Source organism: Lissotriton helveticus, chromosome 4_2 (genome assembly GCF_964261635.1).
Source record: "Lissotriton helveticus chromosome 4_2, aLisHel1.1, whole genome shotgun sequence".
NCBI lineage: Eukaryota > Metazoa > Chordata > Amphibia > Caudata > Salamandridae > Lissotriton > Lissotriton helveticus.
Window position 1 is genome coordinate 96,424,610 of NC_136064.1, and position 12,609 is coordinate 96,437,218.

The 12,609-nt window shown below is 44.8% G+C and overlaps 1 protein-coding gene across 1 annotated transcript; it reads left to right on the forward strand.

Moving 5' to 3' along the window:
• The first annotated feature begins 472 nt into the window (after nucleotides 1–472).
• Nucleotides 473–12,341, forward strand: LOC144752056 (uncharacterized). The gene is made up of 2 exons (XM_078640010.1): nucleotides 473–1,491; nucleotides 10,801–12,341. Exons 1-2 carry the CDS (start codon nucleotides 1,128–1,130, stop codon nucleotides 11,769–11,771), a joined length of 1,335 nt encoding a protein of 444 aa, XP_078496136.1. The 5' UTR covers nucleotides 473–1,127; the 3' UTR covers nucleotides 11,772–12,341.
• The last annotated feature ends 268 nt before the right edge of the window (nucleotides 12,342–12,609 follow it).

Sequence of the window (12,609 nt, forward strand, 5' to 3'; positions counted from 1 at the left end):
TCTCTTGTAAAGCGCTCTGACACCTTCGGGTAATGTTCGCGCTATATAAAATCGCATTAAATAAAAGAAATACATTTTTTTAAAAAGAAGTCAATGGGGATTTTTCGTTCTCCCGATTTTTTTATTTTAAATCTCCCTCCTCCCTGCTCTCCCGATTTTTTTATTTGAAACCTCCCTCGTCCCTGTCCTAAAATGTCGGCATGTATGGTTTATTGTGGTCCCCACGTTGGTGGCAGGGGCGGGCGTCGCACATACGTGATGTAGTCGGCGCCCGGCCTCGTCTTTCTCCTCTGATTGGGCTAAACTGGAAGCGACCCGGAAACAGTGGAGAGCTTCCGGGCTGCGCGTTGCAAAAACGTGTGGGAATCCGGATCTAGCCGGTTTCCTAGGAGACGTGTAAATAAAAAGTGCTGTTGAGGGGTGACCGTTATTTCGAATCGCCGCTCCACAGCCCAGGAGACGGGAAAATCTGCCAGGGAGCTCGGGTGTCGCGGAGCCTCGTGGTTTATGCGGAGTCTGTGCTTGGAACCGGGGTTTTTCAATTTGGGGGAATGTTCGAGTGTTTTGGAACTTGTTTTTGCAAGGTGCAGCGTTAGGGAAGCGAGCGTTTGCAATTTGTTTTTGGCGAGTTGTTGTGATTAAGGGCGCTACTGTAGTGGAGTTGAGCTCGGGTCTGTTTTGGGGATTGCTCACTTTGGATATTTTAAGTGCCTCTATAATTGGTGTTTGGCAAAGCGGGGGGGCCCGGTATTTTTGTAATCAAAGTGAGGTGTTGGGTCCAGGGTTGTTAAGGGAGCCGAGGGCCCGGTGGTGCATTGAGCGCCTCGAATAGCGAGTCTTGTAGGTAGTTGCATATTTGTGGTGGCCAGGTGCTGCACGATGGCGCCAAAAGCTAACCAGGGAAAGAAGCGATCCCGAATGGATGAGTTGGAGGCAATGTTGAAAAAGATGTTGGATAAGGAGCAATCTCTGGCTGAGAAAACGAGCCGAGTGGACAGTCGAGACCGGGAAAAGACTGAGAAAAGGCCAAGACGTTCAGGGGTGGCCCCAAAGGCAGCATTTCCCCCAGTTCCCAAAATGTCCAGGTCTAACGGGTAGGGTGCAGTGCCCTGCCTGCACAGGGGGTGATGGATGCTGGGTTAATGCCACCAGACTCCTTAGAAGGGGCAGTGGCGATCAGTCAGCCAAGCATGTCCGGGGCAGCCCCTATGGTACTGGGTCCTTCCGGTGGTGCGCCATGCCAAACAGATCTAGTGGCCAATTTGGCAGCGGTGCTGCCATGGTTAACCAAGGTGGGAGCTTGGATCCCAACATTGAGCTCTGGAGTTGTGTCAGTCGAAGGTAGCGCGCTGGAGACCGCCAGGAAGTTAGTGGCACAGTTTGAGGGGTCAAAGCCAGGGGCAGCGGTCAACGTATCTGGACGGGAGCCAGTCAAAGCAAGCTCGCCGGCGGAGGAGGATAAAGCCAAGCAGCAGGAGGCGGCACCAGCAGGTATGGCACAAGCTTTACCAAGCCTAGGTTTTGGTGAATTGCGCTCTTCCAGGGACAAATTGGGCAGGCATAGCTCACAGAAGGTAAAAGAGAAAATTTGGAAAGATGAATATGTAGATGTTTGATTTGCTGATTGACAATGCGGATAAGGAAGAGGCAAGGAAAAATAAAGTGGGTTCACCCAAGGGAATGGGCTAATTGGACTCCAAGGAACAAGGTTGAGGAGAATCTGATTAATTGGTTTAAGGGTTTCTCTAATAATACCACAGTTTTGGCTGAATGGTCCACAGGGCTGGGGGCGCAGATGGAATTTTACCAGAAGTTCAAGTTCATGTATTTATAAAGCGCACTACTCACCCAGAGGGTCTCAAGGCGCTGGAGGGAGGGGTTTACTTTTTATCAAATAGCCATGTTTTCAGTTCTTTTCTGAAGGAGAAGTGATTCTGAGTAAGGCGGAGGTGGGTGGGGAGTGAGTTCCACGTCTTGGCAGCCAGGAAGGAGAAGGATCTGCCACCCATGGTGGTTTTTTGGATGCGCGGGACTGCGGCGAGGGCTTGATTGGATGATCTTAGTTGGCGGGTGGGAAAGTAGAAGGACAGTCGGGTGTTGAGGCATTCGGGTCCTAGATTATAAAGGGCCTTGTGTGCGTGGGTAAGAAGGCGGAAAGTAATTCTTTTGTTGACGGGAAGCCAGTGGAGGTTTTTTAAGTGACCGGTGATGTGCTCTTGGCGCGGGATGTCTAATATGAATAGAATAGCATGTGCCCATGATGAATACGGTAATGTGGGTTGGAAAGATCAGGAGTTCAGGAGGGCAAAGGCAACAGACCCAGGCCTCACCTGGAACCAGATTGGTTTCATCTTGTGGCTGTGCCACATGAAGTCCATACCCCAGGAGAACACACTGGGCCCTTTTGGTCAGGCCCCCCAGCTGGAAAGACACATGAAGTCCATGCCCCAGGAGAACACACTGGGACTTTCAGTCAGACACCACCCCTCCCCCTAGCTGGAACAGGAGAGGGGGCAAAAAAGGCAGCATTTTGGTATTTTAACAGATGGGCATGCTCCAGAGCAGCAAGCACCTGTAAATTTAAACATGCATGTTCCTTCTGTGGCCTCGCCTCGCACCCGGAATCTAAGTTTTAAGAAAGCAAAAGATAGAGGGGCCAAGAAGCATGAATGAGGGAACAATCCTCACCAGGCCCCCTTCCCCCGTCGGAACTAGTTCACTGGTCCATGGTTAAACGGGTATACTTGTTCCCAGACTGCACAGATTTTGTTAGAATGGTTTAGAGATGGTTTTAGAATTCCTGCACCCGGTTACTTGGGGGGTGTCTCGCTCAACATGGGGCTTGCTGCAGCAAAAATAGCAAGAATTGAGGTTTGGGAGAGTAGCTGGCCCATTTGCGGTACCGGTGGAGGGATGTCTGCTCTCCTCTGTGGGTAGTGCCAAAGAAAGAACATGGGGAATTATGTCTAATTCATAATTTGTCAGCACCCAAGGGTCAGTCTTTGAACGACTCCATCAATTGTAACTTATGATCAGTCAAGTATGCCTCTTTTGATCAGGGGGTTGCAATGCTGAGGGAACTAGGATTGGATTCTCTCCTTGCTAAATCTGACATTGAATCAGCTTTCCGTCTTGCCAGTCCACTCCCAGGATTTCTGTCTGCTGGGTTTTCAGCTGCAGGGGAAATATTACATGGACAAATGCTTCCACATGGAATGCTCTGTTATCTGCTCTTACTTTGAGAAATTCAGTTCCTTCCTTGAGTGGGTCTTCAGGCAGGTGACTGGGCACCAAATGGTGTTGCATTACTTGGATTACTTCCTGTTCTTTGGGGTGCCAAGCTCTCAGGAATGCGGAAGGGCTTTGCAGGGTTACTGTTCCCTAATGCAAGAGTTTGGTGTATGTTAGAAACGGGGATTCCTGGTAGGCTAGGTCATGTTAGTTACAAAACAATGTACAAAGTTCCCCAGGGTCATGCGCCAGAGCCAGGCAGAAACCCCCGGTCTAGTCCGGGCGAGGGAGCTACACCCTGAGGATAACCCCTGCTCACCCCCTTGGTAGCGTGGCACGAGCAGTCAGGCTTATCCCAGAGGCAATGTGTAAAGCGTTTGCACAGTGCACACACAACGGCGACACACTAGGCACACTACAAACGAGACTCCACACAAGGTTTATATAAAATACCATTTGTATTATAAAAACACATTAGAATGACAGACATAGACACTTTGCCTACAGGCACCAGGACATTATTTACAGGGCATTATGTAAAGGGCAGTGCCAATCAGGTCGCTGCCAGAACCATCACCAAGCATGAGCAGTAAATTTAAAACCCCCAGTCCCTACTGGTAAAATAATGAAGGTAGCAACATTGCAATCTGCGTAAACCACATTAGGCATAAATCATGTTCGCGTTAGGCATAAAAAAACAAACCCAGAAAGGGGGGAAGCTGGAGGGAAAGCTTGGACTCGTTGACTCAATCCCCTATTACAATTAATCAATATACAAAAAAGTCCTAAAGTCTATCCACAGAGGAATGTTCATCGATTATATGAGCAAACCAGATCTCATGTACTCAAACTGTAGTACTGAAGATCAACAAAGAAAAAATCTTTCATTTGGTGCAAAAGGGATAGCCTCAGATAAGGAAGAAGAAAAGAAAAACCACAGGAAAAAACTCACGGATCATTGGTTTTCCCATAATTACACTTAACGTGTCCAGTGTCATCATCTGGTCTACCAAAAAACTATACTTAATCATACCTCTAACCAAGAGGAGGATGGGCAAAGTGTATAGTTATACCCTCTTTATAGTTTTTTTTTTTTTTTTTACAAGAGTGACAAGAGAGGGTAAGATTAGTACAGTATAGAAAAAAGAAAGTGATTTAAAAAGGATAAGCATCAGAGACACCATTAGTACCGAGTCAAAATAGGTTGCCTCCCTGTCTAAAAACAGTGGAAGAGATAAATCAAGAGCAGTTGAAATATGCCACTGCTCTTATGGTCGACATGTTTCAGCTTAGTGGGGTGTAAAACTCCCTAGCTTTCTTCAGGACCATAGTGCTTCTAAAAGAAGCATAATTACTGTCACTAATTCAGTACATAAATACATACATTTTTGTTTGAATTCACAAAATGAATAATCTTTTCAAATCCTCCATACGGACATGATGTATCTTACATCTGCAAAAGAATTAGGGAGGGGGGAAAAAGGACAGAAAAATATGGTAATACACTGCATCTCTTCAAATGTGCCATAAATAGTTATTTTCATCAGCAGTGGTAAACTTACCAATGCGCCATGAGGACAATACCTCACCTCACTGGGCACCAGCATGTGTCTTAGAGGCCCCACTGTAGGAAAATCGATACAAAAAGCAGGCAAAAATACATACGAGTATAACCATCAGGAAACCACTGTTTCTGACGGAAATGCCTGTAACCCGAATATAACGGAATTCAGGTATTTATCAACAGCGATTTACACACAAAGTGCGAACCTCTCAACCTTATAGCAAAACCGGGCTGCAGCCCGGGGTCAATAATGTAATTTACCAGGACAACCAAGATTAAAAAAATTGCCCTAATATAACCATATCATTTTATCACAAATTGTTATGAAAAGTGGTATCTGAGCAAATACATTGATTCTGTACTTGTTGTTTGAATGTAGATTTAAATATACAGTATCTGTAAACCTAGAGTAATGTCTTTATCTGGGTGTATTCATTTTTTTATTATTATTAGACGGTTGTTAAGCTGCTCCCGGTAGCTATGGAATATGAGTACCGTTGCCCATAAACTAACGCCAGCCTCTTAAGAGTGAGAGGAATACTCTAACTGCCTCACATAACGGATATCTCTAACTTTCTGTTCCTCAAAAAACAAAGATGGGTCTTTAAACTATCAAGTGACACTATGGGACTCAACTACATGATACCTTGGGTGTCGCTTTAAAAAAAAAATGAGGAACACGTTTCTTGCTGGTATCTGGGTAAAAACAGAGTTTCCTTAGATCACGTTTATACAGGCTAAATATACGCCTTAGAAAAGCCTATGTAAAAGAATTATCCGTATTAGAAAGTAACATGTACATTAAACTCTAGGTGTTCAAGTTTCAACACAGAATTTCTTGAACCTGACCTAATTGTATCCAAGATAAGACATCCACATGATCTATAGATAATTTCAGGTCTAGTTTAAACACAGCCTCATTCCGGTCCAGTTTTAGAAAACTATATAGAAAAAATCACCTTGTGCCGCTTCTATATTTCCACAATTACAGAGGCTACATTTTTTAGGGTTTCTCTTCAGAGAGATCATAGTACTAGTTCAGATTTGCAACTATTGGGAAACCCTACGTTTTGGCGCTTCGATTAGTTCCAGTATTACTATTTAGAACTATATGGCATTAAGGGACTACATCTCCCATGATTCATGAGGCCATTCTGTAGTCATCCACGTGATTGATGAAGGAACTAAAATAAACGGGCTAAAAAGGTAGAATGGGTTTGCTCCAAAAAAATCACACCATCAATATTGAGGCAAACTAGTAGTTTACCTTGACACGATTGATGCATGCCTCGCTAGGCACGTATACAATTGGACGCTCAACAAACTACATATCCCGTCAACATAGGGGCTAATGAGTAGTTCGCCATGACGCGATTGACGCACGCTTAATTGAACACATTTTAGTTTTTCCGTTGATGCGTGCCTCGCTAGACACATAAATTATGAGAGACGCTCAACAAACTACATATCCCATCAACATCGGGGCTAATGAGTAGTTCACCGTGACGCGATTAACACATGCCTAATTGAACAGATGTTTGTTTGACATATATAATGAGATACCGAACACTGAACCCGCACCTCCATCCCAACGGTGTTCCGGTTTGAGGCCCCGGCGGAGAGGTAAGGGCCATGTGGTGCTCCGTTACACCCACGCTGTGATCTCCATTTAAAGAGACTTTCTTGCTCCATTTTTATTTAGCAAGTATACGCTGAGCGATCAGTGAGACCTATGTCTATTTGTTGTGGTGTTTGGCTGATAGTAGCGGTTAGAGAGTGTTCCTCTCACTCTTAAGAGGCTTGCGTTAGTTTATGGGCAACGGTACTCATTCAAGCAAGGTCTTATATTCCATAGGTACCTTGAGCAGCTTAACCAGACCCCCCAGGATATTGCGGCATAGATTTGCAAATTTAGTGGCACAAAAATGGAAATTTAGCGGCACAGAAATGAAAAATTAGCGGCATTATTGCGGCACTTTATTTTACTCGTAATCATTCCTTTTCAGCCTTAAATCAATGTAAACTGATTCAACAGGGAATTACACTGTGAAACTGGCATGTTTAAAGTGCCTGCAGCTCTACAGAAGCACAGCTCCAACCTGCACCTCGTGAGAGTGCTTAGAAAGGAAGGAGGTGAACCAGGACAGTGCAGACCCTCCTAAGCCAATGTCCTGTAATGCTCAAGTAAACAGACACCGTATCAAATGCGACGCTGATGATCTGCGCGCAAAGTTGCTTGGATTCTGTGCTTTGCGCTGGCCTAAAACCATTTTGGCTTATGTCCAAGAGTGGTCCGAGACCTGCATTAGAAATTTTGTTCACACCCACAAAATCACATTCATAAATGTTTACAAACACACTTATCACACTTTGCCGTGTTCGAAATGTGCACCTATTTATTTGAGTATGTTAATGTGCTATTGCACACGTGCAGATTTTATGATGCTCAATAGACTTCCCATACGTATAGTGCAAAACGAGTGGTAAAGTGTACAAGGGATGACATAAGAACAATAAGTAAACAAAAAGGAAGTTTGTGAAATGTCATAACCCTGCACATGCGAAATAAATTAATATATATTAGCAATGAAATGCACTTAACTTATCATTCTATGTAAATTCCTCACAAAGACATGGGAGAGTGATGCATTTTGTAATTTAAAAAGCTCCCGTATAAAGCCGAATCCCCAAAATGAAATTCTGGGAATTGTATAACTGTTATCCTAGCCCCTTAGTTTGAATTAAGAGATTTGCAGTCTAGGTGCAGTTTCATTGGAATTCCCATATAGACCGGTTACCACTCGTATTTGCTTTTCAGTTAATGGTAAACACATTAATCCCCTCCCCCTCCCCATCGCTCCCCCCCTACAACAATGCAACTAAATAGGCATCACAGTGCGTACCACTCACTATCAGACAGGTTTTTCGACAATCTAAGAAGTTGAAGGGAATGTCTTTCGGCCTGAAGAAATAGCAGCCTCAAACCTTATTAACAGCGTTCTTTCTGTCTGGCGGAGAACACACAGTTCTGCAGCTACTCCAGTCACATGCCGCCCACCACACACCGTGGCTCAACCACCGGTTCCGGTTACAACTTCATGATTTCCTGTTCCTGCCAGCAGCATACATCATAAAACGTGCTTGCCATTTCCAGCACTGCACTACAGACTTTCTCGCATTTTCTCAGCAGTGCCTTCTGCAGCAGGCTGTGTTCTGTGCACCCATTTGTTATGTTAGGCAAACTTTGAATTGCTTTTTCTTTCCGTAAAAGTCCTGTTCACATGGGACTGACCGAGCGAGGCGCCAGTAGCCAGATTTGCATATCAAAGCCACATAGGCTAAAGGATTGGATCTTGCCAAGGGGGAGGCAGCACGTAGTGACGTGTGTGCAAGAACAGCCAATAAAAGGGCATTGTTTGTTTTGATGCGCGGCAATAATTGTAAATATCGCGGCCATCGTGCTAGTCGGCCGATTTCGCGGTTTTTTTCGTGAATCGCGAAAAGCTGGAGGGTCTGCTTAACAACCGTCTAATAATAATAAAAAATAAACCCAGATAAAGACACTACTCTAGGTTTTTACAAATACTTCATATTTAAATCTACATTCAAACGTGTACATAATCAATTTATTTGCTCAGATACCACTTTTTATAACAATTTGTGATAAAATGATATGGTTTTATTAGGACAATTTTTTGAATCTTGATTGTCCTTGTAAATTACATTATTGACCGCGGGCCGCAGCCCAGTTTTGCTATAAGGTTGAGAGGTTCGCACTTTGTGTGTAAATAGCTGTTGATAAATGCCTGAATTCCGTTATATTCGGGTTACAGGCATTTCCGTCAAACAGTGGTTTCCTGATGGTTATACTCGTATGTATTTTTGCCTGCTTTTTGTATCGATTTTCCTACAGAGTGGGGCCTCTAAAACACATGCTGGTGCCCAGTGAGGTGAGGTATTGTCCTCATGGCGCATTGGTAAGTTTACCACTGCTGTTGAAAATAACTTTATTTATGACACATTTGAAGAGATGCAGTGTATTACCATATGTTTCTGTCCTTTTTTTCCCCTCCCTAAATTCTTTTGCAGATGTAAGATACATCATGTCCGTATGGAGGATTTGAAAAGATTATTCATTTTGTGAATTCAAACAAAAATGTATGTATTTATGTACTGAATTAGTGACAGTAATTATGCTTCTTTTAGAAGCACTAAGGTCCTGAAGAAAGCATGGGAGTTTTACACCCCACTAAGCTGAAACATGTCGACCATAAGAGCAGTGGCATATTTCAACTGCTCTTGATTTATCTCTTGCACTGTTTTTAGACAGGAAGACAACTTTGAGGCAACCTATTTTGACTTAATACTATTGGTGTCTCTGAGGCTTATCCTTTTTAACTCACTTTCTCTGGTCTATACTGCACTAATCTTACCCTCTCTTGTTAAAAAAAAAAAAAAAAAAAAAAAACTCTATAAAGAGGGTATAACTATACACTTTGCCCATCCTCCTCTTGGTTAGAGGTATGACGGAAGTATAGTTTTTTGGTAGCCCAGATGATGACACTGGACACGTTAAGTGCAATGATGGGACACCAATGATCAGTGACAGAGTTTTTTCCTGTGGTTTTTCTTTTCTTTTTTTCTTCCTTATGTGAGGCTATTCCTTTTGCATCTCTAACCAATTGAAAGATTTTTTCTATGTTGTTCTTCAGTACTACAGTTTGAGTACATGAGATCTGGTTTGCTCATATATTGATGAACATTCCTCTGTGGATACACTTTAGGACTTATTTGTATATTGACGCATTAGGCATAAATCACATTAGGCATAACCATCTTAGCATTGGGCATAATCACATGAGGCATCTCATTAGGCATACAAGCATTAGGCCTAAACCTCGGGCATAGAAACACATTGTGCATCATATAAGCATAAGTCACATTGGGCATATAATCAGAGAATGCAAGACCACCCGTAATAAGCAGATGACAGCGAGTGGCCACCGGCCTAATAATGACCTTCACACTATCTAAGGCCTAGAACATCATATACCACTTGCGCTAGGCCTCACATGAGTATAAAGCACCTTATGCAAGAGATAAGCAGATCATGCATACTTATTAGGCCTATACACGATGGCAAAGCAGGGCATCATCTCCATACTAAATCACCCCCATGCGCAGGTATGACAATAGCTTCACATTAGGCCATATCCGGTCCTCCATGCACCTCAGTCCACACTTGGCATCATTGTAGGCCCCTTAGAAAAAGGGTCACTGGCACCACAGTCTACTTGGGAGCCCTGAAGAACAGTTTGCCCAACGTTGCAGCTGCTGCAACTGCGGTACAGCTGTGAAGCACACCGGCCAGTCCGAGGAAAGTTGGAGCCCTCCCTCTTTGGGCCTCTAAAGTAAAAATATCCCCAAGTTGCAGCGGCCCGTAGGGCCAGTTGAAATTTGCACTAAAAATCATTCCCATGGCCCGCCTTTCTCACTCTTCATTAGCCAAGTCATGTCAGGTCTCGGGGAGAAGCATCACCACACCAGGTTATCTGGCGAGGTCCGGCAGGACATGCGTATTTGGATTGCATTCCTGCACGATTTCAGTGGCAATGTGGTGTGTCCCAGCCTTGCGCGATCCAGCCCTGGCATAGGTCTAATGACCGATGCGCAGATAGCAAAGGGTCTGGGTCCAGGGTAGTCAGCACCGTGCTGGCCCGCGTGGTGGGTGGAGTCTGGGCTAACAAGTAACATTGGTTTTCATGGAGTAGTTTCCTATTTTAGTGGCATTATCCATTCAGCTGCGGAATCCATCTTTGTTTTTTTGGTCTGACATGTCTTTTGTGGAGTGCATTAACCAACAATCAACAAAGTGTAAAAAGATGCTGCGACTGTTGAAGGAGATAATACTCATTTGCAGGAGGTTGAATGTCCTGTTTAAGTTAAAGCATGTCCCATGTGTATTGAATCACGCTGCTGATGCGCTCTCTCGCTTTATGTTGCAGGTGTTCAGGTTCCACCACCCCGGAGCAGCAGAGAAACCAATGCCTTTCACAGACCAGCTGTGACAACTTGGTGCCCCCAGCTATCGGACCTCGTGGCAGCTAGCCTAGAACCCACGACCAGGCGGGCATATGAGGCGGCCTTTGGGGCCTATTACAAGTTCCTGGGGATGGTGGGATGGGAAGGGACATGGCATGAAGTATCTGCAGTGGTGTCCTTTTTGGGGTCAATGAGTGATGGGGGGTGCACAGTGGCATGTGCAAGGCACCACATGGCAGCAGTTTCTTTCTTTGCAAACATGCAGGGGAAGCAGGATCCCACCAAAGCATTCATAGTAAAAATGGCCTTACGGGGGTGGCAGCGCTTGGAAGGGCCCCAGCCAGGTGTGAGGCACCCTATGAGTATTGATACCCTAGCAGCATTAATAAGGGCATTAGATGAGGTTTGTAGTTCACCGGGGGAGGTGCTTCTTTTTAGGGCAGCCTTTACCTTAGCCTTTTATTGCGCTTTCAGGGTAGGGGAGCTTGTGGCAAAGAACAAGCAGGACTGGCATGGGGGGCTGCAATGCAGCCACGTGAAGATGCATGGTGGATCACTGCTGATAACCATTCCCAGGTCTAAGACCGATCAGGGTGGGAAAGGGGACCAGATTATCCTTCAAAAGGCGCATGGCAGTGTTTGCTGCCCCATCACCAATTTGGAAGCATTCATTGCGCAGCGACCGCCAGGGACTGAGGGTCCGCTAATAATACACAGTGACGGATCCCCACTCACTAAATTCCAATTCAGTAGAGTAATGTCTATGGCCGTCACGGCGGCAGGCTTGGACCCGTACAGATTTGGTACCGAGTCTTTTAGAATAGGGGTGGCTCCTGAAGCCACGGCCAGGGGCTTATCGGGGAGCGAAGATCAGAGGATTGGTGGGGGGTCCTCCGATTGTTCCAAGTGCTATGTGCGGTTACACATGTTGTGAGGGGGGCTGTCATTGTTTACCGAGTTGGTTTGCAGTTTCCATCTCCTGTCCCGCAGGAAGGAAGCTTGCAGCTGTCTCAAGTGCTATGTGTGTTACACATGATGTAAACAATTTTTTTTATGTGTTAGCCCTGTCACATGAGAGGGTGTGGGGGGAGCTTGCAGAGGTTCATCCTTCGCTGGATCCCATCGCAGCCCAGGTACCCGCCTGGGGGCGAGAGGAGGTGGAAGCCTGGATAGTTGGTCACTCCTATATAAGCAGGTTGAAACATGTTTTCTTTACAGGCAACTAGGCCCTAGCATGATCCAGGACCATTTATTGACCATTTATTGACCTTGCCTTAGGCTCAAATATGGATACTGAGAAAAGGATTACTTATTGAACATTTAGCTTAAGACAGGAATGGCTATGTATTAGAAACATGTTACGGATAGCCAACTTCAATACTGTACATTATCAATGTAGTACTGTACATATCCATGTAATGTACTGGACTTTTCTGTGTATTGTGAATATAAAAATTAATGTTTGTTATGTTTTATAATAAAATACAGCTGGGGGTTTGCTACCCGTAACCCAAGTCATAGTTTGGCTGAATTTTATTATGGATGCCTTGGGCGAAAAGTAGAGGGTATGTGGTTTCTTAGGGTCAACAAGTGGGTAGGTAAAAGGGTGTATTTAAGGGCGGGGGGACTCTGCAATACCTGGCCATATGTATGATTTTGCGAGAATCGCCATGGCCGCACATTCTCATAATTTCAGTGGTCCTGCTTTACAAAGCTGTTAATGGCCCTCTCTCAGCTTATAGGACGTCACCAGCTCCTCGGATAGAGAACTC